General features: G+C 37.8%; 1 protein-coding gene across 1 annotated transcript in view; it reads left to right on the top strand.

The window, feature by feature from the left end:
• Nucleotides 1-555: 555 nt before the first annotated feature.
• Nucleotides 556-27273, top strand: part of LOC129249829 (protein unc-13 homolog A-like) — a 423174-nt gene continuing 396456 nt past the window's right edge. Inside the window, exons 1-3 of the mRNA XM_054889499.1 lie at nt 556-626; nt 6112-6331; nt 16498-16618. Of these exons, the coding sequence (XP_054745474.1) occupies nt 6115-6331; nt 16498-16618 (338 nt within the window). The 5' untranslated portion in view covers nt 556-626; nt 6112-6114. The remainder of the gene's footprint in view (nt 627-6111; nt 6332-16497; nt 16619-27273) is intronic.

The following is a 27273-nucleotide window of genomic DNA, read 5'->3' as shown; positions in this document are numbered from 1 at the left end:
GTGTGACACGAAAAAAGTACGTGTATCACCCGACACGCACACATATAAGCTGCTGAACAGCAAATGCGTGAGCGTGTCGCCGTAGCTTTATTGCAATCGAGCAATAGCCGCAGTTTAAAAAAAACACTTTTTTTCATGATGTTCACAATTGGTCTCCCACGAAAAACTGAATCACAGCCACGCATAAACTCACTCGCAGTGGCTATAAATTGTACAAGTACGCTAGTTAGCTTTTGGTGAAATAATTGTTTCATCTCTTTAGATTTCCCCTACAGAGTAATTCAAAATGTGAAACCATTTTCAACATATCTATTATTGAAAGAAACACAAAAGATTATTATTTAAAATAAAACAATGATTTGTAGATTTTTATTATTTTGTATGCTCTGTGGTTTATAAATTTCGTAATTTGTATTTCGTTACTGTTCATTAAAATCTTAATATAATCAATATAAATAACTAGTTTTAAAGTATTGAAAGCTAATGATTTGTATATACTTATGTAACACTCTCTTTAAAAACTCAACAACAACGATAACAAAATGTTGCAGACTATGGCTGCCACGAAGCGCAATGCCGGATTAACGTCAGCTGTACCTCGAGCAACATTGAATGACGAAGAACTGGTATGTTTTCTTACACTAATATATATATGCTATATATTTATATTCACAAATCCGTATATTCACATTACACTGTGTGACAAAAAAAAAAAAAATTAAATATACTTTTAGCTAGCACAACTTGTGGATATAGAAAAACTAAAAAAAATGGTATAGGAGAAATTTCCAATACACCCCCAAAATCTCATTTTATGGCCATAAAAACGTTTTTCAGTAGGTTGATGTGAAGAATAACTCCTAACTTCGCCAATTTCCATCCGATTTCGAATTTGCTTTTTTAGTTCGAAAGAACAAAAACAAGCCTTTTTGACAGTGTGTTGACAATTTTTCTGAAATGACAGCTGACGAGACTGTAGACGGAAGTATTTGGAATTTTTTTATATTTTCTCTATTTTTTCAACTTTGACATAATTTTTACGATATTATCCGATATTGAGGATTTTTTTAGTACACTACTGTTATAATATAGTAAATTTAATTTTGCGTCGAATGAGCTATATTTGACTGTAATTAAGTTAAAATTAATAGAATTGAGTGGGTTTTAAGATTTTTTCTTTTTTTTTACTACGAGATTTGGTATGCGTTTCGAAGCATGAAAATGATAACAAGTGTCATTATAAACACATAATATTTATTGGAGTATTGTGCAGTGCAGCACTGTACGGTATGGTACGGTGCGGTACGGTGCAGTACACAACGGAAGTGGTTCCAAACTTAAAAATGCATTGGAAACGTCCCTTTGGAGTTTAGTATGGTACGGTACATTTGTCATTCTCTTCATCAGTTTTTAATACTTCTCTGTAAGAAATTCGATCATCATCATTCATCTGAAGTCGTCATCAACTAAATTCCATTGTTTAAATCGAGAAGCGAGCGTTTCAGATTGTCTTCCCGATAGAAGTAAATCACGAGAAAGATGCTGAAAATCTGAATTTGATACAATGTGTCGTTCTGAAGACTTAGAACCAGACGGAAAGTACTCTTCATCATCAGGTTTATTGTTATCAGTTTGATCATCATTAGCAATGAGTTGAATTTCCTTCAGTTCATGACCTGCAGTTGAGTCAATCATATCGTCCAAGACTACGGGGTTCTTAACAGTTGCAACATCAGCATACTTTATGTGCTTTCGAGTTTTATAATGATGACCGTTTACGTCCGTTTTACAAAAATAACAATCATCTGGTTTATGATAAGGCTGATGATGCCACATCATCGGAGAATATAAAGAAATTCGACTTTTCTGGCAACGTTTTGATTTATATGTTTTGAATTTCAATGAAACAGACAATAAAACTTTGACGTTTTAATAAGGTTAAATTACTTTGGTGCACTTGGGAGCTTTTTCATATTTCTATTGAAAAAAAATGTGCTATAATATGTCAGATATTTTCGTAAGTTCTAACCAGTTCTGTTGTATGCAGTACAGTGTACTCTTATGTATACATATATACTCCAATAAATATTACGTATCTATAATAACTCATCAATACACGTCCTTATTCCCATTTAGCGTAAGTTATACCTACATAAAAAATTAGTAAAAAATAAAATCTTAAAACTCACACAACTCTACTAATTTTAATTCAATTACAGTCAAATATAGCTCATTTGACGCAAAATTAAATTTACTATAACAGTAGTGTACTAAAAAAATCCTCAATATCGGATAATATCGTAAAAATTATGTCAAAGTTGAAAAAATAGAGAAAAAATTCCAAATACTTCCGTCTACAGTCTCGTCAGCTGTCATTTCAGAAAAATTGTCAACACACTGTCAAAAAGGCTTGTTTTTGTTCTTTCGAACTAAAAAAGCAAATTCAAAATCGGATGAAAATTGGCGAAGTTAGGAGTTATTCTTCACATCAACCTACTGAAAAACGGTTTTATGGCCATAAAATGAGATTTTGGGGGTGTATTGGAAATTTCTCCTATACCATTTTTCTTAGTTTTACTATACCTACAAGTTGAACTAGGTCTCCATAAAAGTATAATTTCACTGTCGCACAGTGTTATCAGTATGTAAAGAGCAAAATCAGCACCTAATTGAAATATAGAGTCTGTCTAATGGAAGTGTGAAAAACTTATAGTTCGGTTATAAAAAAATATAATTGAATAGACGTATCCTTTTCGCAATAAGCGTTATAAATTTGTTGGTTTTGTTAGAAATTTAGAAAGCGTACGTTGTTTTTTTTTTAATAAGTCCCTCGTATGAAAAACGAGTTGAAGTAGTGTTCCTATGTACACACTCTAATGCCCTACAAATCTCACGTGCATCTGCAGCAAAATATTTGAAGAAGTCGAAGAGGTTCATAAATCATAGCTGGCCACTAAATTGAACTACCACAAATTTGTTTGTGGTAATTAAAAGAAGGGGTTTTATCATCACTAAATCTTCAGTTTCTCAGTGTTTTGCATTAATTATTTAGTGCACTATGACCAACTATGTCATAAGTAAACAGTATACCAAAGTTAAAAACTTTTACGGCTTCCCGGACACAAAACAAAAACACCATTTCAAAGCAAGATCAGAAGATCATTGATTTGTTTGAAACAAAGCAGAAGTTATCGTTGCGTGAAGCTGAACCAGATTTAATAAAAAGTGGTGTTTATGTATCCAAAGATGCGATTCGAGGGCTTTACGTACAGAAGACCTCAAATTCCGGAGCACATTGGAAAAACCGCTAGTCTCATTATCACACATTTACAAAATACTTGCATGGACTAAGGCAAATTCAGACGGAATTGGCCAAAAGTGATACTCACAGATGAGGCTTCCTTTTGGGCGAATAGTTGCACACGCCGGCCCTGGTGTACTGCTTATAATCGATAACTTCAACGAACTGTTATTTCAGTTTACTGCCAATTTGAATGCAGTTTTGATTAATAAAATTTAAAAAAAGGTTTATTACTATCAGCTGCGAATATGTTTGGAAGAACTAGACGACTTTGAATTTTGCAAGAAAACAACCATCCCAAGCATCGAAGCCAAAGGTGTGAACAGTGAAACCAGCAAAATGGGATTGCAATGTTGGATTGGCCCTCTCAAAATGTTAGGGCTATAGTTTGGCGAAAGTTCAAGTAAATGTATAATTTTTTTTTTTAACTCCTAGTGGAGCATAGGGCAATAACTACTCCAGAACGCAATCGGATACAATTTCGCGCAATGCCCCTCAGTTAGCTCCATGATATCATACGCCGAGCGTTCCCATTTTGGATTCCGTTGATCTTCGCCAGGTTATACGAGGTCTTTTAACTGCACGTCCTACTTGTTGTAACGGACTCCATCGTAACGCTTGCTCAAACGAAAAAAAAAAAAGATGGATGGTCGAACAGTTATCAAGACAAATTCGGTTGATTTGGAGCCTATTGCCTCCAATTAGCGCAAAAATTAATACAAAGTATGACTCGGAGATGTGAGCCATTATAGCTAAGGGAGGTGACAATACATTTTATTGAATATACTACTTATAATAAATATTATAAACTCATACAATGTAGTTTTTAGTCGAATTAGTAAAAAAAATTCTAAGATACATTTGTCTATACGTTTCTATTAGACAAAATGCATGTGCATATATTAAATGCCTCGATAGAGATGACAATTGAAGACAGGAATTAGTTATTTGCAACTTAATTTTAATGTTTAGGTACTTGTATAATATAATGATACGTTTCCACCAAAAATAAGCCCAAGTTTTGGGTTTGACAGAATTATCAACTGTTTCCACGGCGTGTTTGATAGAAATTGTATTTATACTGAAATTCGTTTGTTTCATTCTTGTGTGTGTACTTAATATCGAAACTCTGGCAGCCAATCAAATTTTCTCGATATTGACAACCTGCAAAACATTTTTGCCATGTTTCAATAAGAATACAATAACAAAAGAAAATAATCACGTAAATGAACACTATTGTCACCATTAAAATATTAAAAAGCATTCAAACCGAACACAAAGACGCTGTGAAAGATGATTTTGAAACGAGTTTGGGTTATAATATTTATATGGGATTGGACACGTGTTTTGGTTGATGTCTTAAACACACCAGTAGCTGCAAACCCAAAATTAAACTACTGTGGATACGTTGCATAAGGCACAACTGTCAAGCGTTAGCAAAACTGAAAGGTCATAACTCTTATTTAGATTGTACAGTTTTGATAATTTTTTGTGTCTTGAATAGTAATTTTAACTAATGGTGAAAATGAATTACAAATTCACTAACACTAACACGTTTAAAAATTCCTACATTGTGCCCGAGTCTGTAAATATGCGCCCTTTTTGCAAAAAAGTTTTTATAGTTCCAGAACCAATGACAGAATTTTCTTTTTTCTTTTCGCCCTATTTATCCACTAAGCAAATAAAATCACAAGCACCCAAGAGCACTGCCAAAACAAGAATTACTGCTCTGTTGATCAGTGTTACAGCAAAATATGAAATCCAAAACTTTCTGTATTGTTTTTATTGTTTTCCTTTCCTTTTAAAACGAAGCTACCTGAGTCGGCAATACAATATCCAATACCAATATATTTCATTCTAAGTTTAGAAAGAAGAACATATGTATTCGAAAGAGGAATAGTTAGGCTGCAAAGTAGACCGACTGAAATATCTATTGTGCCCACTTCGTGAGTATTTCTCTGAGCCTAACTTCCTCAATAAATTGCTGCTTATTCATCAGTGTTGGGCACGATGCCAACACATGTTTGGCGGTTTCATTTTCCTACCTACAGGACCTGCAGTAGATTGTCACGTTAGTAAGATGGTATTTCAAGCTTAATGTCCAAGCTACCTATCATTGATTTTGATTGCTATAAGCCCGGTATATTATCCCAGTATGATTTTCTTTGTATTTTCTCTACTTTCTGAATAAGATAGCAGAAGTTACCCTCTCCTAGGCCACAAAATGGCCCTGGGCCATTGAGAAACTGCTCCTTTCCTGTACCTTGAAACCCATAGGATACATACCTGTTTGTTCTGGCTAAGAGATTCAGCTTATCAAAAGATTCCAGTATCAATTTCGATGTAGCCTGGAAAGAGTTGACAGTCTTGATTATTAGTAAGGATAGCTTTACTTCTTCTGTTATAGTCGCGCTCGAGGATAAAGTGAATGCATCTTTCTATTGCATAGGCTTTTGAATAAAAAGTACTTGTGTTCATACCTACCGCTTCCGACTATCTTTTACCCGAGCCGCAGGCACCTGATAACTTTCGTAAGTCTTTATTGCCAAATTCCGTATTGAAGGGTTTGACTAAACTGAACATCGGTAGCATCAGGTCCCATGACATTGAGATCTTAGTGGTTAGTTCAGCAGGAATAGAATGTAGAGTTGAATGTGGAATAATAATTTCTCACTTCGTCCGCAGCGTAGTTTTTAGCACTTTTTGTTAAAGCTGGTATACCACTTTATTTAAATTTTGTTTTAAACTTCGCGTTAAAATTATACTTATTCACTTTTTCATAGTTGTCTTTGATTGTCGTTCTATACTAGAAAATGCACGTCTACAAGAAGGCTCTACAAGCGCTTATATACCCAATCTCCTCGACAACACCCCATAATTTCGTGCTATGGACAGCGACATCACCAACGTATTGTTACGAATGTGAGGGACTATTGTGGGGCATCGCCCGACAAGGAGTTCGCTGTACAGAATGTGGTGTCAAGTGTCATGAAAAATGCAAAGACCTTCTAAATGCTGATTGTCTCCAAAGTGAGTATATACACAAACATAATTTTAAAAACATCTTGTAAAATCTAATTATATATATAAAAAGAAGTTACATTTCCTTGGTAATCTTATAACTCAAGAACCGCCGAAGCGATTGACACAAAAATTTTAGAGTTCCTTTCTATCTTTGAGGAGGTGGTTTGTGTGAAGTTTGAGTGAAATCGGTGCAGCCGTTCCTGAGTTATGACATTTTATGTGAGTAATGGTTTCCTCTCATACGAAATGCCTGTATGGGAAAAACGATTGATTACAGCATGCATGCCTACATTGCACAGTGGTCCGACCAGAAGGCGTTGGCGGACAAAATTCAAAAACTCATTTAATTAAGCTGAAAATATATATTTAGGGGTTTTAAGGATCAGTGATAACGAATCTGACCTTAGTTTTAGCACATTTTAAATTCATTGAATACTAATATATAAATACATTTTTACTTCCGTAATTAGCTGGTGAGTTCATTTTTACATTTTTCACGACCCCAGAGAGTACCACGTGTCTGCGGTAAGGTTATTCTCTCCTCATTTTTTTTAATTTTAAAATTTTTTTTTATTTTTAATTTTTTTTTATTTTTAATTTTTAAATTTTTTTTTGTTTCAGTTTTTAAATTTTTTTTGGATATTTAGTTGTTTTTTTGTTTTTCATTTTTAATTTTTTTTATGATTCAGAATCCTCGGTTTCTGATGAGCTGTTTGCTGAGGCTGGATCATTTTTCAAATTTAAAAGCGCAAGAACTTTTTTTGAAAATGGTTTGGCTTGTTTTTCGGAACCTTAGTTTTTGATATTATAACTACATCTGATGAACAAAGCAAAGCATTTAATAAATCTGTCATTGTGTCAGTTCTCGACAATCCTTATTGCGTGCTTCCTGAGCCTCTTCGGAGAGTTGGCCAATAGGCAGCAAAGCATGTTTAATAATTAAACTCCCATGAATTAATATTTTGTGCACGGAAGCCGGCATGTAATACCAATCATATAGTTGGACAAATAGTTTAGCAGAATCAAGGGCATATTTTTGAAATGCTTCAATATTAATATCAAGACCAGACGATAATGTTGGTAAAATAGTGGCAAACCGCTTGATTAAATGAATACCAATTCCAGTAATTTCTGATGATACTTCAGGATCATTAAAAAACCTGCGAGCCGTGTTCCCATCATTTGTCGTTCCACTACCACCAATAATCCCATTCGACTTTTGAATGCTGCTTGGACAGATGTCTTTTTATTTTTTAAACCATTTTTTTCTTCTAGACTTCTAGCCTGCCATTTTTTGAACTCTAATCGATATGATATGTGTAGTAAACATTCGAAAAATCTTATCCATGCATGTAAAGTGGACAAGCCAAACTGAAATGTAGATGGATCGGTTTCCTTTAGAATTGATTCTTCGATTTTGTTCATCATCATGGTATTGAAGCTTCTCAAGAACGTAATCTTGTAATTCTAACTTCTTTGACTCAAAACTTTTTTTTCTGAAGAACGCAAAAAGATAAATAACTCCTTTTTTTCAAAACTATACGTCATTTTGATTTTATTATTACAAGCAATTCTCAGATGTTCGTTAATATTCTAATCGGCTTATGCCCGTTCCTCCAGTGACAGATAAAAATGTTATATTATTATATATAATTTTATTGTATATAGTGTTATATATACATATATCATATTAATATTGTAATAATATTAAAAAAAATACCAGTCTAACGGTTAGACGCGATAGAAGTGAAACCTTCCGTAAAACAAACTGAGAGAGAATAAGACGAAAGCAGCATTAGGAGCGGGTTATAGGTTCATTATAATATTGCTATAAAGTTCATATTTTATTTTCTTCATTTTATTATTATTCATCCTCAATGTTTTCAATTTCAACAAATGATACGAGTGGCTTATGATAGATAAAATATGATACAAATGCTTTGGTTTCGATGTTGTCAACATATCTTTGAAATACCACGTCAATGGTTGTTTTTGATCGTGTTGTCGATTCAGTGCGATTGTTACACATTTTTAAATTGAATGTTGTATTGAGAACGTCAATTAAAGGAACCGCTGTGCCCAATGCAAAATTTACGTTAAAATCGCCACTTAAAATCATTGGAACTTTATTGTAATCTTTTCTAAGTATCCGCGATACTTCTGGTGTATACTTTATTAAATTTTCGTGAATGAATTCCGTGATGCTATTTATTGATTTTTTTTTCTGTCGATACTCACGACACTTTTCTGTATTATTTTTCGGCATAATTGCGGTAAATATTTAAAAATGAAAATATTTACGAATATAAAAATACACACGCGGTTGCTATTATGAGCGTCCCCAGCAAAACCTGCGTGACCGAAACTCTAACACAATTACATTTTTTTGAATGTTACAAACACATATGCACGCAGGTTTTGCTGGCGCGTGACCGAAACTCTAACACAATTACACATATGCACTCGTATTTGTTTGAAAATCGACTTTTTTTTGGTTTTCCGTCACCTTTGGAAAATGTGTAAACAGTAAGCAAACTTTATTCATATATTTTTCCTCATTTTTGCATCAGTAAAATTAAACAAACGCCGTAGCCGAATGGGTTGGTGCGTGACTACTATTCAGAATTCACAGAGAGAACGTCAGTTCGAATCTCGGTGAAAACATCAAAATTAAGGAAAACTATTTTTCTAATAGCGCTCACCCCTCAGCAGGCAATGGCAAAACACCGAGTGTATTTCTGCCATGAAAAAAAGCTCCTCATAAACATATCATAAAATAAAATAACTGTATAAAGAAATGTTTTTCTTGTGATTCGAACCAAGAATTTTGGATCGGAAGCTCACATTGCTAGCCGCTCGGCTATCGCGCCATGCTGTCGGCGCTGGCCTAAAAGTTATTTAGTTCGTCGCTACGTTTATATGTAATATTCGTAGCCAAGAGTGTCGCTTTTTTCGTTTCACTTTTTCTCAAATCACTCCCAACGATTCTTAAGAAGTTTTCACTTCAAAAAATTTTGTTTTTTTAATAAAAAATTTTTTTTTTTAGTTGTCTCTTAATGCTGATGGGGTCTGTGATGTCTTTTTCTGTCTCTTACACAAAATTGCATAAGCCATATGTAACGTTTTGCCTGTGGGTAAATGCACAAAAGCTACATTATTTTTAATTTGCGCAACTTTGCGCAACAGGTTTCAGTTTGAGATCATAGCTGAAATATGTGGCTACATCACTCATGTTGATTTCAAGTGGACCGGTGTGGACCACTCGAAAAAATGATCTTTAAAAAAAAAATTTCTTTGCCTTTTTGCACATGCCTGTATGCTGCTTTCGGGACTTTTTTCGGTATTATTATTATTGTTATTATGAGCGATCTGAAAGATCTATTGTGCCTCCTTCAAGTATTCAGTTTTATTTCCTCACATGGTAAAATATGTTTACCTGGTTGCAAAAACATTTACCATACATGTACGGGGAGTGCTGCTTAAGTGACTGTCCTTGACCGGATATATAGCAAATCCGGGTCGTTCCAGTAACGTTGAAACGAACCTGAATGTTTGTGCCGCTTATACATCAGTGTTGAGCACGATACTAGTACGATATATGGCGGTTTCATTTGCCCCGCTAAAATTATTTTGATTTAATTACATACAATCTATAAATCGATTTCAGTTAAGGCTATATCTCAAAATTGTAAATTGTTCCAGTATGATCTTTTTGAAGTGAAAACTTCTTTAGAATCGTTGGGAGTGATTTGAGAAAAAGTGAAACGAAAAAAGCGACCCTCTTGGCTACGAAGCGTTATATTATATGTTGATATAAACGTAGCGACGAACTAAATAAAAATAACTTTTATTTTTTCTTGTGATTCGAACCAAGGATTTTGGATCGGAAGCTCACATTGCTAGTCGCTCGACTACCGCGCCATGCTGTCGGCGCTGGCCTAAAAGTTATTTAGTTACGAAGCGTTATATTATATGTTGATATAAACGTAGCGACGAACTACATAACTTTTAGGCCAGCGTCGACAGCATGGCGCGGTAGCCGAGCGATTAGCAATGTGAGCTTCCGATCCAAAATCCTTGGTTCGAATCACAAGAGAAAAATTTTTTTTATACAGTTATTTTATTTTATTTTATGATATGTTTATGAGGAGCTTTTTTTCATGGCAGAAATACACTCGGTGTTTTGCCATTGCCTGCTGAGGGGTGAGCGCTATTAGAAAAATAGTTTTCCTTAATTTTGGTGTTTTCACCGAGATTCGAACTGACGTTCTCTCTGTGAATTCTGAATAGTAGTCACGCACCAACCCATTCGGCTACGGCGTTTGTTTAATTTTACTGATGCAAAAATGAGGGAAAATATTTGAATAAAGCTTGCTTACTGTTTACACATTTTCCAAAGGTGACGGAGAACCAAAAAAAAAAGTCGATTTTCAAACAAATACGAGTGCATATGTGTAATTGTGTTAGAGTTTCGGTCACGCCCCAGCAAAACCTGCGTGCATATGTGTTTGTAACATTCAAAAAAATGTAATTGTGTTAGAGTTTCGGTCACGCAGGTTTTGCTGGGGACGCTCATAATAGCAACCGCGTGTGTATTTTTATATTCGTAAATATTTTCATTTTTAAATATTTACCGCAATTATGCCGAAAAATAATACAGAAAAGTGTCGTGAGTATCGACAGAAAAAAAAATCAATTAATAGCATCACGGAATTCATTCACGAAAATTTAATAAAGTATACACCAGAAGTATCGCGGATACTTAGAAAAGATTACAATAAAGTTCCAATGATTTTAAGTGGCGATTTTAACGTAAATTTTGCATTGGACACAGCGGTTCCTTTAATTGACGTTCTCAATACAACATTCAATTTAAAAATGTGTAACAATCGCACTGAATCGACAACACGATCAAAAACAACCATTGACGCGGTATTTCAAAGATATGTTGACAACATCGAAACCAAAGCATTTGTATCATATTTTATCTATCATAAGCCACTCGTATCATTTGTTGAAATTGAAAACATTGAGGATGAATAATAATAAAATGAAGAAAATAAAATATGAACTTTATAGCAATATTATAATGAACCTATAATTATCTTGCTCCTAATGCTGCTTTCGTCTTATTCTCTCTCAGTTTGTTTTACGGAAGGTTTCACTTCTATCGCGTCTAACCGTTAGACTGGTGTTTTTTTATTTTATCTTTTCTCTACTTTCTGAATAACAGAGGAGAAGTTACCCTTTCCAAGGCTACAAAATGGCTCTGGACCTAAAAATGGGAGGTCTCCCCTTTCATGGCTAATTTATCTGCCATTTCGCTCCCAATAATTCCCTTGTTATGACCTAAGATATCAAGTCATTTCAGCACCAATTTTGATATAACCTGGAAAGAGTTAAGGCTCTTGATTGCTGCCTGACTATTAGAAAGGATAGCTATAATTCTTCCGTTATAAAGGGGTTTTCAGTTGGCGCGGGTCGATTTTGGCGCCCTGTGGCAGCCATTTTGTTTTGCTGACATCTGTCAAATCTTTTGTTTATTATTCAGTTGTTTATGCCAAATCATCATGGCAAGTTACACAATTGAACAGCACGTTCAAATGATAAAACTTTATTATCAAAATGAGTGTTCATTAACGCAAACGTTGCGCGCATTGCGCCCATTTTTCGGTAGACGTGGTGGCCCTTCCAATTTCTTATGGCCCATATTGAACCATATGGACCTAGACGACATGTGGTTCCAGCAGGATGGCGCTACGTGCCACACAGCAAACGCTTATTCCATTTGAACATCTACCCGCCCTTATTGAAAAACCCTTTAGTTACGTTCACAGTTAAAGTAAGTGCTTGTTTCTTTTGCGCAGACTTTCGATTAAAATATAATTGTATTTTTGCCTAATGCTTTCAAGTACCTGCAGACACCTGCCTCTGCATCTTCCTCGGCGAGGAATCCGTCCGTGTACCATTTGATCATGTTCTGATTTATGTTGTTGGGTTTAGATAACCCTTCCCCAGTTTTATTGCCTATTTCAGACTTAAAGCATTTGACAAAACTGAGCATCGGTAGCATTATGTCCTATGGGCTTAGTTCATTAAGAATATCAAACTTCCTACGATATTGATGAACACCTGAGCCAATGGTAACTTTTGTTGTTCTTTGGATATCCCTCCTCGCGGTAAATGTTTATTTGCTATTAGCGACATCGTTCTTTTTCGAACGACCAGTCCGGTGGCAGCCACGCCCGCAAGGTCCCTGATTCCATTCTGTTCAAATAAAGCAGCTAAGCGCCTTAATGTTTGCCCAATTTATTTCATTTATTTGAAGTCTAAAATACAATTACTGTTACCGACTATTGGCAAACATATCGACAGAGTTCTTCTTGCGGAGTGTAGCGCAGCAATGTTAATATTCAGCAGCTCTATAGTTCACCAGTGTCGAATATTGACATACGACACCATTTGCCAAAATTATAACATCTTCCGGTAGGGTGATCAACCTTGCTTAATGCCACATGTATAATATAAATTGTCTCGTGGACTTGATGTTGAGTTTTCCATGTCTTTTTGAACGTTGTACTGCCTTTGGTACTTCTTTTCAGTATGTAACGGGTAATTTTTTAGCTATTATCTTTTTAAACAGTTGGTTTAAACAGCTGACGCACGTCTCGTGTTTTGTTTCACTGTCCAACATCTTCAGTTTGGTCTATAATTTAACCATGAATCCTCTTACAAACGAACAACGCTTGCAAACCATTGAATTTTATTATAAAAATGCGAGTTCTGTTAAGAAAGTTTATCGCGCGCTTTTTCCATTTTATGGTCAGTTTAATCGGCCCACTGAAGCGGCTATTCGAGCTATTTTGACTAAATTTACAACCAAATTTACATTATTGGGCATCAAACCACCACCACGCTTACGTAGAGTGCGAACTGAGGAAAATATCGCAGCTGTATCGGCCAGTGTTAATGATTACCATCAATTATCGATTCGTCGCCGTTCGCAGCAATTGGGTCTCTGTTACTCAACAACGTGGAAAATTTTGCGAAAGCATTTAGGTGTGAAGCCTTTCAAAATACAGCAGGTGCAAGAATTGAAGCCGAAGGAGCTACCGCAACGCATAATTTTTGGAGAATGGACTCTTTGAAAGTTGGCCGAAGATCCACTTTTTTATCGAAAAATTGTGTTCAGCGACGAAGCTCATTTTTGGATCAATGGGTACGTAAATAAGCAGAATTGTCGATTTTGGAGTGAAGATCAGCCAGAAGAATAGCAAGAGCTACCAATGTATCCAGAAAAGATCACAGTTTGGTGCGGTTTATGGGCTGGAGGTATCATTGGACCGTACTTCTTCAAAGATGCTGCGAATCGTAACGTAACTGTGAATGGAGAGCGCTACCGTGAAATGATATCGAACTTTTTTTTACCCAAAATGCAAGAGCTTGACTTGCATGACATGTGGTTTCAGCAAGATGGTGCCACATGTCACACAGCACGTGTAACAATGGACTTGTTGAGAGGGGAGTTCGGTGAACATTTTATTTCACGTTCGGGGCCTGTCAATTGGCCATCCAGATCGTGCGATATAACGCCTTTAGATTATTTTTTGTGTGGCTATGTTAAAGCTCATGTCTATTAAGACAAGCCTGCTTCAATTAACGCATTGGAAGGCAACATTAAAGTATTTAAATGTGAGATACCGGCCGAAATATTGGAAAGAGTATGCCAAAAAATTGGACTAAGCGGTTGCATGAAATAATCTTCAAATATTAAATTATATGGACTGTACTATCGATTTACATAAATAAAAATGTCATGCATTTTTCTGAATTTTACGTGTGTTTTTTTGAAAAACTTTCCTATAGCTCTTAAAAAATCACCCTTTATAATGTAAAGTCAATAAAAAACTAAAAATTGAAGTGTTTTAATACCATAGAGTAATAATAGAAAGTATGCTAAGTAACAATGACTTGGCAGTTACACAACATTTCTATTTTCATTCTGTCTCTTTGATAAAATGACTGGCTGGCAAACTTTGTATTAAAAAAAGTAAAAGCCATTGGCAGAATGTTTGTGAATATTCAATGAATGGCCTGATGAGTATTGTGATTTTTATATTAAATACAATAATAAAAATGAAGCGGCGAGTGTTAAATTGTGAAAGGACGAAATATTATATAATATCTCTAAATCCATTTTTTTGCTTTCTTGCCGATGACGCGTGCCAAGAAAGTGTGTATGTGTGTATAACTTCTTGTGTTCGGCAGTTTCCACTTGATTTCGCCTGGTTTTCCTCTTCACAAGCAGGTACTGACGTTACGGGAAAGTGAGTAGGCGCAATCCTGTATTCTATATTCATAGATAATAGCCAAGACGAATTGGATAACATAGGTGGCGCCTTAGCAAAACAGTTACTTTATTTTTCGCGGTTTTGACGTCAGTTCCCTTTCTAATATAAAAAAACGAATAAAACAAACAAAAGGAGGAGAAATTACATGTTCGTAAAAATTTAGTGAATGGCTTGGTAATATTGTGATTTGTAAGATTTAAACTAACAAACTAATGAATCAAAGTGCCGTGTGTTAAATTGTTAAAGCACAAATTAAAATAAAGCCCCCAAATGCAGTTTGTTTGCGTTTTTTGCGGAAGACGCCGGCAAGAAAGTGTGTGTATATGCGTATAATTTCTTGTGTTTGGTTGTTTCCATTGCTTCGCCTACTCTTTCTCTTCACAAACAAGTAATTCGCCTTCCTTTTGTTGTAATTATTCATGGACTCTTACGATGCGCCGAATTCGGAAGGCACAATCTTGTATTCTACCGTTTTGCACAAGTTTCCACAGTTACACGTTTAAGATTAAATACGAGATGCCATAATAATAACCACATAAATCTGCTGATCGAACCAACATATGGGCAACACTGTAATTGACTAAAATTGTATTAGTTCTTTAGTTCCTGCTCTTTTAAAATAATCAAATATATGACAATGTATGTAAATATCACCTGTTTGGATTTGATATACCTAAAGCCTGCGCTATGCGGTCTCCGTTTGCATTATGTCGCATGAGTTCATTTGCATGCGATCAGCGTCCGCATTTTGTCCGCTCTTGATTTTTCTATTAACGGAAAAGACGGTCCATTTTCAAAACAGATCAACTCCAACATTCTACCATGTGCATAATATTGTCACTCTCGGCGAGCGAGATTGTTTTCCCAACAATCCGGCATATCCAAAATTCACTGAACGCATCGAAAGTAACAATAAACAACCTGCAAGCCTAAACGTTAACAGAAGGTAATGTTCACTAATGTCCGGCACAACTTACGTTGTTTTACGGTTCATTTTCAGGTTACATTGGCTTGGAGGTAGAACTGTGAAACCATTTAGTTCTATTGTAATGTTTTCTATAGAATTACAATATGGACCACAAAATGTTGACTTTATGTAAACATGATGATCTCTGTCTTCACTCAGAAGTTAAGGTTTTTCCATATATAGTATATAGATATGGATAAGGTTTGGCAGTCCAATTCTTGTGAGTGTCATGTCTACACAGTCTACGTCCTCGTAAGCATATCTCATATAACCCTGAGGAGGCCGGTCAGAATCCTCTTTGTCTTGTAAGCATAATTCTAAGTCTATTACTGAGATCAATCAGATCTTTGAATCTCTGAAAAGAAATATTGGCGATGAATATTTCTGGTGCCCACACTCACCGAGGTAAATGTACGTTCCGTACAAAAATACAAGAATATGAATGGCAAAATTGTGTCGACACAACCAAACACAAACTCGCACAAACTGATGTATTGTGTAAATATGTAAGCAAACGAAAGCAGCTGTTTTTTACCGGCACAAGTTTTGCTCAATTTTGTGTGTCTCACGGCAGACAGACAGGGACTACGATAGCATCGGTGAGTGTGGGCACCATTCCAATGGTATATTTACATAGTTCCAAACAACTTTATTTGCTTTTTCTAAAAAAATTCAGGTTCGCACTACAACATAATGTAGTACTTTAGAGAATTTCAAGGATTGGAAATTTTCTTTATAAAGAAGTTACTCTACGCCACTCAATCTTCTTATTTATAAATATAAAATAATGCTAAAAAAATACAAACAAATCTCAATCAATATTCCTCATTTGCCTTTCGTTTTTGTACGAATAGGAGCTGCAGAAAAGAGCTCAAAACATGGAGCAGAAGACAAGGCCAATTCGATTATAACAGCTATGAAGGATCGCATGAAGCAGCGCGAGCGGGAAAAACCAGAAATTTTTGAATTAATACGGTAAGTTTCATAGGTCTAGTGTATTCACTCGCTTGTTCATACATCCGTTCGTGTTGAAAACGCCTACAGAAAAGAGAAGAATTGCAACCGAAAGGTGAAACGAGGACACCAAGAATTAAAAACTGATGAAAGCATAAATTTTGAATAAAAGTTATTTAGTAAGGCTCCTTTATTTCTAGTTTTCATCTCGTTTCAGTTAATAGTTTAAGCTTTATGTTTCAACCGGTATACAAATAAGTATCTAAATCCATCCGATCTATTGAAAACAATTTTATATACTCTTATGTGTATCAGATTTGAGCATATCACTCCCGTAAAGTTATATAGTAGAATACTCGATTTTAATAAGATTTTATTTTTAATCAATCAAAGAAACGTCATGTGAATAAATGGCGTATATGAGTATATTCATTTATAGCCCATATGGCAATAATATGTAGATAGACATTTTAATATCTGCCATCGGGTGGATCGGAAAGTCAGTTGACTTTCTCACTTGGCATGTACCCTTTTTAGTACCACAATCACAATTATTAGTCAAACAATTATGCAAAAATATATTTTACTCAACATTTGTTTTCTTAAATTGCTTTATATATACATAAAACCTACCATAGGATGAAAAAATATTTTAAATTTAAAAACATGGCACCCCCAAATTTTTAGGAATACGTAACCTAGATCATGATGTTCTTCGTTAAACTTGACCTGCCAAAAATGGTCATATATTAGTTTAAAAAATGTATTTATACTTTTTAACTTATAATGATTTACCATCTCATTGAACTATTCGTCACCTCGCCAACCCTGTTATTTATGTTCAAAGGAAATTTGATAATATTTTTACTCAGCTTACCACCAACTGAAACCCACTTTGACTTTGATGCTTTCTGTGCGACTTATGTGCATTGTCTAAGAAGGCTATGAGGAGCCTTAAAATTCTATTTACACTCAAATAGGAGGAATGAAAATGTCCAGCAATGATGGTAGAACAACCTAGATTACTTATGTAATCTGTAAAAGGTATGCAACCTCCTGTACTGCATATAACCTGGGCTCGGGAACAATCACTCAAACTCAATTAGGAACGAAAATGTTTCAGTTTCTTCTTTTATTATTTTTTATAAAAAAATGTATACATGAATAAATCTCGGAAACACACCTTGCGTTCGAAGCCGCGGGCTATACATATATAAATATGAATTTAAGTACAAATCTCTTTATTTCAATTTTGTTTTTAATTATTAGTTATATTAACCACTAACTGCCGTGGCGGAATGGGTTGGTGCGTGAAAACCATTCGGAATTCAGAGAGAACGTAGGTTCGAATCTCGTTGAAACACCAAAATTAAGAAAAAGTTTTTTTATAATAGCGGTCGCCCCTCGGCATACAATGGCAATTATCCGAGTGTATTTCTGCCATGAAAAAGCTCCTCATAAGAAATATCTGCCGTTCGGAGTCGCCTTGAAACTATAAGTCCCTCCACTTGTGGAACAGCATTAAGACGCACGCCCTAGATAGAAGGAGGAGCTCGGCCAAATACTATAATATTAAATTATCGTTAATAAATGAAAAAGCGGAGCTCTAGCTTAAAATGTATGGTTGTAGCTTCGTTATTTAAAGTACCACCTTGATCAAACAGTTTCCGGAATATATTCAGAAAATTCAAAACACTAGTTTATTCCTCAAAAGTGATATGATCGTTTTCAAGGTTGTCAGCTTCAATTTGATCCAACTCTCGAAACATTTCTGGAACTCTATTTTCGGTATAGGCATCAGAGCCGCCTTGGCTTTTATTTCACTTTATTGATTCTTCCATCAGTTTTCGATGTCGACGTGGTAGGCCATCCTCGATGGACTCACGATCTCTTCTGAAGGTTTCATACCACGGCTGTTTTCTTTAGAGTATCATTAGTTCAATACAAATATTAATATATTAATTCAATAAAAATCGTTGTTGAAAATTCAAATGCATTGTGAAAATTGTAAAAAATCAAAAACACGAACAAAGGTAGATTTACTCAAATTTCAAGCAATGGCGGTACAATTTTGATACATGTTAGTCAGATGTTAATCACAGATGTGCCAAAAACAGAACTCAAATCAGTTGACTTAGAGTGCCACCTAAGGCTTGCTTCGGGAAATTTTTGATTAATCCGTATGCCTTTAGAATATACTTTTTAATAGGTTGCTGAGGATAGTGGACCTGAATTAATATCCCATATTGAGCGTAGCCGAAACGTAGGTTCGAATCTCGGTTAAACACCAAAATTAAGAAAAACATTTTTCTAATAGCGGTCGCCCCTAGGCAGGAAATGGCAAACCTCCGAGTATATTTCTGCTATGAAAAAGCTCCTCATAAAAATATCTGCCGTTCGGAGTCGGCTTGAAACTGTTTTTTTTTTTTTTTTTTTTTTTTTATGGAGGTGGCACAAAGCATTGAAAGCCGAAAAGTGTGAGACTTGCCTTTCGGCTCACCCACTACAAACCCACCCCAGCTCCGTTTCCCTCCCGCGGGACAACCGTTAAGTAGTACTTCACGGGAGGGGGAGCGGCCTATTGCCTCTTCATGAAGATCTGCGCTGTTGTTCAGCGCGACGCAGTTTGGAGATTACTATTTTTGCCATATTACATACAGCGGACCAATATTCTTCTGACTCTAACATAATATCCACTAGGTTATCAGCCGAAATTGGCTTCCCCACCCTAGTGCTTAATTCCTCCCTTTCGATCACAAATCGCGGAAAGACAAAGAACACATGTTCTGCGTTTTCTACAGCTGGTGCACAATGAGAACAGTACGGGTCGTCTTCGTGCTTAAACCTAAATAAGTAGGATTTAAAGCACCCATGTCCCGTCAGTATTTGTGTCAGGTAGTAATCTAACTGTCCATGTTCACGGTTAACCCATTTGGAAATTGTGGGAATCAAACGGTACGTCCAGCGTCCGTTGGGGGACAAGCTCCATTTCTCCTGCCATGAACGCAGGCTACGCTCTCTTGCTATCTTGCGTATTGTCACCCGTTCTGAAGTAGCTTTTTTTTGGTGTATTTCAGCATACTCTATTGCCATTAGGTTGATTGGGAGTAGTCCTGCTATAACCATAATGGCGTCTTCCGATACCGTGCGAAACGCGCAGCAAACTCTGAGGGCACTTAATGGTGCAATTTGTGGCTTCCGCCCATGCTGGAGCTGCATACAGCATAATTGATGAGACAACAGAGTTGAGTAGTCTCCTACAGTTTTGCCTAGGGCCTCTGATGTTCATCATTATTCGTGTTAGCGCAGTTACAGCTTCTGCTGCCCTGCTGCTCGCGTACGCCAAGTGCTCTTTAAAATTAAGCCTACGGTCGATTATTACTCCCAGGTACTTAATGAATGGCTTCGATCTTATGCCATGACCGCCCACCATTATGTTGGCCGACTCCACAACCTTCCTGCTGCTAATTAGTACTACTTCGGTTTTATGGTCCGCAAGAGTTAGACCACTGTTGCACAACCATTCCTTTACCATGCCAATAGCTTGGGTGCATGCTTCTTCGGCTTGATGGAGTGATTTAGCCACGACCACAACAGCTATGTCGTCAGCAAATCCTACAATTTGTGACCCTAGAGGTAGATTGAGAGGCAGAACTCCATCGGACATAACGTTCCATAACAAAGGGCCGAGGACTGAGCCTTGTGGAACTCCGCCAGTTATTTTGTACTCTTTTACACCAGCATCGGTTTTATAACGCAGGGTTCTGTCGGAAAGGTAACTGGCGACAATCCTACGAATGTACATTGGAATGTGGAAACTATCCAGCGCGATTAGAATTTTGCTCCAATTAGCCGTATTGAAGGCATTCTTAACGTCCAGCGTCGCAATTAGGCAGTACTCCTTGCTACCGTATAGCCATCGAGTACCTTCAATCGCCTTCTGTGGTTGAACGGGCTTTCCGGAATCCAAATTGTCGGGGTGATAGACCGCCTACATCCTCTATAGCAGCCTCCAGGCGATTTGCGATCAGGCGTTCCAGGATTTTCCCTGCGGTGTCGAGCATGCACAGGGGGCGGTAGCCTGAAGGATCTTCCGCAGGCTTAGATCCTTTTGGAATTAAAACCAGTTTCTGCAGCTTCCACTGGGTTGGAAATGTACCTTCCTTCAGACATGTATTGTAGAGATCTACAAAAATGTCGGTACGACTTTGGATTGCTACTTTTAAGGCCTCGGTGGGGATTCCATCCGGGCCTGGAGCTTTATTATTTTTTATCCGTTTTATGCTCATCAGGAGTTCTTCTTTGTTTGTTAACTGCACACTTTGGTCGCCTTCACCGAGTCTTACCAATTCGTAGTCTCGTATAGTGTCTTGCGCGGGGAACAGTGTTTCTACCACATTACGTAGAGTAGCTGGGCATGTTGTTGGCAGTGGCTTAAATACTTTTAGTTTTTTCATAACAAGCCTGTATCCAAGGCCCCAAGGATCATTATCGGAATCGTCGCATAGCTGGAGGAAACACCGGCGCTTACTATTTTTAATTGCCTTTTTTAGCGCTTTTCTTCTTTGCTTATATTGGATCTGGTTTTCTCGGAAACTGTCCCTACCCCTTGATCTTTGGTAGGCTCGCCTGGCTCTTTTACATTCCCTGCGTAATTCTGCAATGTCTGCTGTCCACCAGTAGACAGGTTCGCTGTTGTGCCTGTTGGGCCTAGTTTTGGACATGGCTGCATCGCATGCTTCCGTTAAGTGTTTCATGGTTTGCGTAGTCTTTTCAGATGCATCCCCCGTAAGAGTTACATCTGCGAGCATGATCTCAATAACCTCAGCCTCCATTGTTTTGACTTTGTACCTCGTCTCGCAGTTATTTGGGAACCTTTCTTCGCCATGCCGCCTTATTTCACAGATTATTGCAAGGTGATCGCTCCGGGTGTAATGCTGGCTGAGGAACCATTTCGTGTAGCGAACAAGACTAGAACTCACGAACGTAAGGTCGATTATAGATCCCGTTCCCGCTTTTTGGTACGTCTGTTGATTTCCCATATTCATCAAGACTATATCTAGCATGGAAAACGCTTCTAGAAGGGCTTGACCTTTAGGGTTCGTCCGTGGGCATCCCCAGTTAACAGCCCAAGCATTGAAATCACCGGCTACGATGACAGGTTTATGCTCCTTTACATCCTGGGCGAGGTTCTCTAGGATACCTGTTGCTTCCAGCAGGGTTAAGCTGGGAGGTAGATAGCAGCTGTAAATGTATGTACCCTCAACGCGCGCACGTACAAATCCGCGGGCTCCCTTCACGCTCATCAGTTGGGATCTATTTGTTCCACAGTTCCAGATCGCTGATTTGCCTGTTGTGTCAGAGGCCCAGCCGTTGCCTTTTTTGTGTCTATAGGGCTCACTAAGTATAGCAACATCTATTTTCTGTTCCCGTATAGTCTGCTCGAGAAGGTCCTGAGCGCTTTCGCAGTGGTTGAGATTAAGTTGCAAGATCTTCATTTCTGCCGGATTTCTTTAAGAGCTCTCAGATATTGAGGGCACTTGCTGCTGGTCATCGCATGTGCTGTATCACTTGCCTTTTCCTTCTTGCACATTATACAGCTTGCTGTTTGTGTGCAGTTTTTGGCCTGGTGGTCCTTATTGCCACATTTGAAGCAGGTGTTTGTAAGGTCAGCTGTGCTTTTACAACTTACTGCCACATGCCCATATTCCATGCATTTAAAGCATCTCTTTGGTTCGTTCTTCTCCCGTATGCGACAAATTACGAGACCTATACGGATTTCCTTAGCTTCCACCAGTTTGGTAGCGATTTCCGGTGTTACTTTTAGCGTCGCCGTTTGCGTTCTTCCGTAAGCTTTTCGCAGACCCAAAATGGCTGAGATAGGTATCTCCAGCTCTTGGAATTGTCTTGCTACCGCCTCGTGAACTTCTTCCTTTGTCGTGATTTCATCGAGGTCACGTCTCAGCTCTGTAAGTGCCCTGACATCTACACTTTCTCCTAGAGCCGCCTTAACAGCTTCATGGACTCTCGAGGTATTTGGATCGGATGTTTTTTCCAGCAGAAGCAGTAACTCTCCTTTCGCAGTTTTTTTGACTCCTTGTATGTTGTTACTAAGCTCCTTAAGACTTGGCTCTGTCTTGACGCGCTTCAAAATTTCGGCATATGAGATGTTACCAGCGCTTTTGACCACGATAGCGTCCTTACGTGGTGGTCTTCTCCGTTTTCTACTGCTTTTGGCGTCGTTATTTTCTACTTCCTTAACGTCTCGTTTGAGAGTATTCTGCGTAGAACTCTTTTGATTCTTCTTAGCTTTAACCACCTCCCACTTTCCTGTTTTTTCTTGTTCGTTCGTTTTAACCGGCGTATTCTTTAGGACTTCGACACGGTTCGTTTTACTTCTTTTCGCTGAGCTTGCTGCAGCGTTATCTATTGCCCTCTTTGGCGTGCAATCTGTGGTACGCTTAATCAGTGGTGATGTTTGGGTACCTTTGTCTCGAATAGCAGAAATTGCTTCATTCGCTCCTCTTGGGGCCTGGTTCCTCGGGGTAAGGATAGATCTACCTAGCTTTTTATGGAGGTCCGTTATGTTAGCGATCAGATCCCTCATTGGTTGATTGATATTTCGCTTCGGTGGTTCCATCATATACGTTAGCTCCTTAACCTTATCGCCAATTGCTTGGTAGATTTCTTCAGCCGTCATCGCTTTCAAGAAACCGAAGTGCTGCATACACGGTGACGCCGATCTGGTCCTCCCCGTGTCTGGTGGCGAGTGCGCCAACCTTGAGCTCCTTTGGAAGGGGTTTTTAAGGAATTCCCCGCAGCCATTATTGCCATCTGCAATAGCTGTTGGGAGTATTAACTCGTGCACTTGTGATGCCGTTTTTGCTGTTATTTCAGCCTCTTCCCTGGTTTGTTGTTTTGAGTTGTTTGTCTTATTCGTATTCATGTTATATGGGCCCCAACTTCCAGGTCGTTATCCATATTCCGATGCGTAGTCACCATTGACGATTCCATGGTTATCTTTGCAAGCAGGGAGGCCATGCTAGGGTTGACAAAGGCTCCTTATGGGAGCTTAAGTTCAGAGCCGAATCAGTGTTAACTAGGAATACTACATCTAGACCTACGCCGACACTTAATGGCGACGGAATATGGAGCGTTCCTAGAGATTTGCCATCATTTTAACGGGGCGGGGGCAACTACACCATTAGCCTGAATGCCGTTTCTGCTGGATACCACTCCGCATACTAAGGAAACAGAATAGTGCAGTCGTCAGCTCGAGGTATTAATTCCAATCATTTTCCAGTACGCCATAATTAAGACCTTACTGGGCTCAGTCTTAATGTCGTTGTTGTTGTTTTGACAGCCGCACCTAACATGGTGAACAGACGCTGACCAGGAAGCCGTCCATTATGGAGCCGTCGCGCCTGGTTTTTTGTATTACTCATCATGCCTAAACATGATGAGGGGGACACCTATATCTAAGAGGCGGTGTCTTTTCGCCACTGTCACAAGAACTTCATCAGATTTATGCTGGCTTTTATACCGCATCCTCCGCTCCTGATCGCTCAATTGTCGGGGGTTGCTTATTTGTTTAAACTTATTTCGCAACTGGCCTGCTACTACAGGCTTTCCGGCTATCCGCAACCTGCCGACCCCCACGGTAGCTTAGAGCCCAGCTTAGCAGTCCGATCCCTAAGGAGCGTGGACCTCCGTGTAGGCTTGAAACTGTAGGTCCCTCCATTTGTGGAACAACATCAAGACGCACACCACAAATAGGAGGAGGAGCTCGGCCAAACACCCAAAAAGGGTGTACGCGCCAATCATATATATATATTGAGCTTAATTTAGGGTATTTATTGAATAAGTATGTGTTCCATCAATGTTGGGAGTGGACAAAAGTCGCTTGTGGGTGACTGCTTTGAATAGTCACTTTAGTATTTTTGTGTTGTATTTTTTAAATGACACACCTTCACGTAGGTTCTTGTCGCCTGGACTGGATAAAAGGCTTTTCACTCGTTGCTACTTACATACATATATTTAAGAATGCGGAGGACCGTATTTGATTCGTTTTTAATTATTTTCCGATTGTTAAATTAGCATTAAAAATATATGGTTTTTTCTTATCTTGTAATAATAATACATTTAGTCTGCCTTGCTCCAGAGTCGTAAACCTTTCGTTTTCTTTTCTCAGAATATTCATAGAATTGCGTGTCCTTTTCCCAAAATGTTGCACTCTGGCTATGCAAATGTGTGGAATTTCCTACAGTCCAATAAAAGTGTATTTATATATATTTATGTATATGTAAGTTATATGTGGTTCACTTTCCCTCTGGAGCAGTGATGATGCCTTGGTCCAGCGGCGGGTGTTGCTGACACGTCTCAGCTACTTCTTGATTCTAATTAGCTTTAGGATGTTTAGGTTGGGAGACTTGACTTCGTCCCCTTTGTTGGACTATTGGCCTTGTGGCTCAACAGTGTAAATCAATACATCAAATATTAACGGCGGCGTGCCGGAGTAAAGTCAATCGTTCTTTATTAAACAATTGTCTGGACAAAACTGATTATAAGAATGGAATGAATAAAAGACTAAAGCTAAGTACATAAATGGAAATATGAATCTAAACCTAAATACATAATAAGTACATAAAGATCATGCCATGGGTTTGTGGTCTGTAAAACCAACTCAGCATATTTCCGATCAGAATTCCAACGCTTGCGACACAACAGAAACGGCTGGCCGTTGCTCCGACTCACATTATTTTGTTTATGTTGCATATGTGGTCGGGTTCAGCGACATTGTTTGCGCGCGGGTTGCTCGGTGAATTCATTGCGAGGGACGTTCGATGATTTGGCTGTTAACTAGCCCCCCTTTAAGATTGTTGCCGTCGTCGGTGACACTTAACTCCTTTACCAGTTCTTGCAATTTGATGGAAGATCTTCTCCGGTACCAACACTGATAGATGATGCCAATACAGCCAAAGGCAAGGCTGAGTGTTACACCAACCATGAACCAGACTCTGGGAGTCCCTCCGGAAAACATATCGTCTCTTAACTTCTGAATTATATGCAGATTGTGCTCATTCATCCTTTGTAACATTGGTAGGCTGAGCACTTGGTCGTGTCCTGTAATATTCAGCAATGGTGACGCCACGATGCCTGGACTCTTGTTTACAACACCATTGTAGTTAATGTATGTGGTCTCATTTATAGTCGCAATACGTTCAAATGTGATGAGATGTGTGCCTTCAATTGTCATCACTGGGCCGTCATCTACTCTTACTCTTGCTGATAGTTCGTTGACAACGATTATTCCTTCGTCTAATAGGGTAATCGGTTCCAAGTGGCTTGGCTGTGTGTGGCATAACGCTGAACCTCCGGAATGTAATCCGCTGGCGCATGTGTCATAAGCAGATTTCTTGCAGAACGTCGCAAAGTTGGTTGTAGCGCATTCTGTCACAGCTAGGACTCCATCGTCGCATTCAGCTACTATGTCATCATGTACTTGCAGAATGGTGTTATTGTGGGCAACAGGATATATCATAACCTTCTTACAAATAGTCTTAACATTAGGATATTCAATTATTATGTGGATTACTCTATTTGATTGAAATATTTTTATATTTGATACTGCCATTAAACTAACTATTGGGACCTCTGCGAGCTGTTCGGTAAAAATTGATTTTAAATCTTCGTGGTCGAGAATTGCGGGGTTTATGATGTTAGATTTGGCGAGCGTTATAGTGAGCATAAGGTTTTGAATTTCAGTGGTTAACATTCTATTTCGTGCAAGTAAAGTTTCATACAAATGAGGAGAGTCTACGAACTCGCCTTTTTTTCTTTAATTAATTTATTTACTGCATCAGTTAAAAGGTTAATTTGTTTCTGTGCTTCAGTGATTACTATTACTTGTCTGTTGTTTGATTCTATGAGCTCGGCTTCGGTAAGTTTAATCTTTTCTAAGTCTGATGCATCAGGCGTACCCGCAACGATTTTTAAAGCTGTTCCTAGAAAGTCTAAACTTCTGGCCATTCTATGGTGTACCGTTAAGCTAGATAAAATATTCTGAATATGGTCGATATCTACATCTAACAATTTTCGCATGTGTGACTGAGGGAAAAGTTTTGATAATTTAATTGTATCATCTATAATGCTCACGAAATTAGATAAATTTGTAGAATGTCTCACGTAACTATGTTGTTCCCATACAAAAACGTTTCCGTCCAATATCGGAATGTAGCTTACGTGCGAGAAATCGGTGATGCGTGCGTGAGTTGTGGATAAGAGTATGAGGTTCACTCCGATGAACCTGTATGAAATGATTAAACTGAATTGTAGTAACTATCTGTAAGAATTTTATGCGTTATGACCTATGTTTACCTCACATTGTCATTATGGACCACCCTCCCCTTAACAAGTATAGACGTTCCCAGGTCTGCTTGTACGGCGCCCTCTGTGCACAAGGGAGATAGTTTGTTACCTAATCTTTTGTTATTTTTGATGTAAACTTTTTCTCCTACATCAAACATCCTGTTCTGTCTGTTCGGGTTGCATCTAGCTAATTGATCTTGCTGAGCTTTTATTAGTCGATCTTTGATTTTTTGCTTAATTTCGTCCGGTATAGAGTGAATTACATCGAGTGGTTTTTGTTCTGTTACTGAATGTATAGTTTTATTATA

This window comes from Anastrepha obliqua, chromosome 6 (assembly GCF_027943255.1).
Source record: "Anastrepha obliqua isolate idAnaObli1 chromosome 6, idAnaObli1_1.0, whole genome shotgun sequence".
In the NCBI taxonomy this organism is placed as follows: domain Eukaryota; kingdom Metazoa; phylum Arthropoda; class Insecta; order Diptera; family Tephritidae; genus Anastrepha; species Anastrepha obliqua.
Note: the sequence above shows the minus strand (reverse complement) of the source record. Positions and strands in the feature narration are given on the sequence as shown.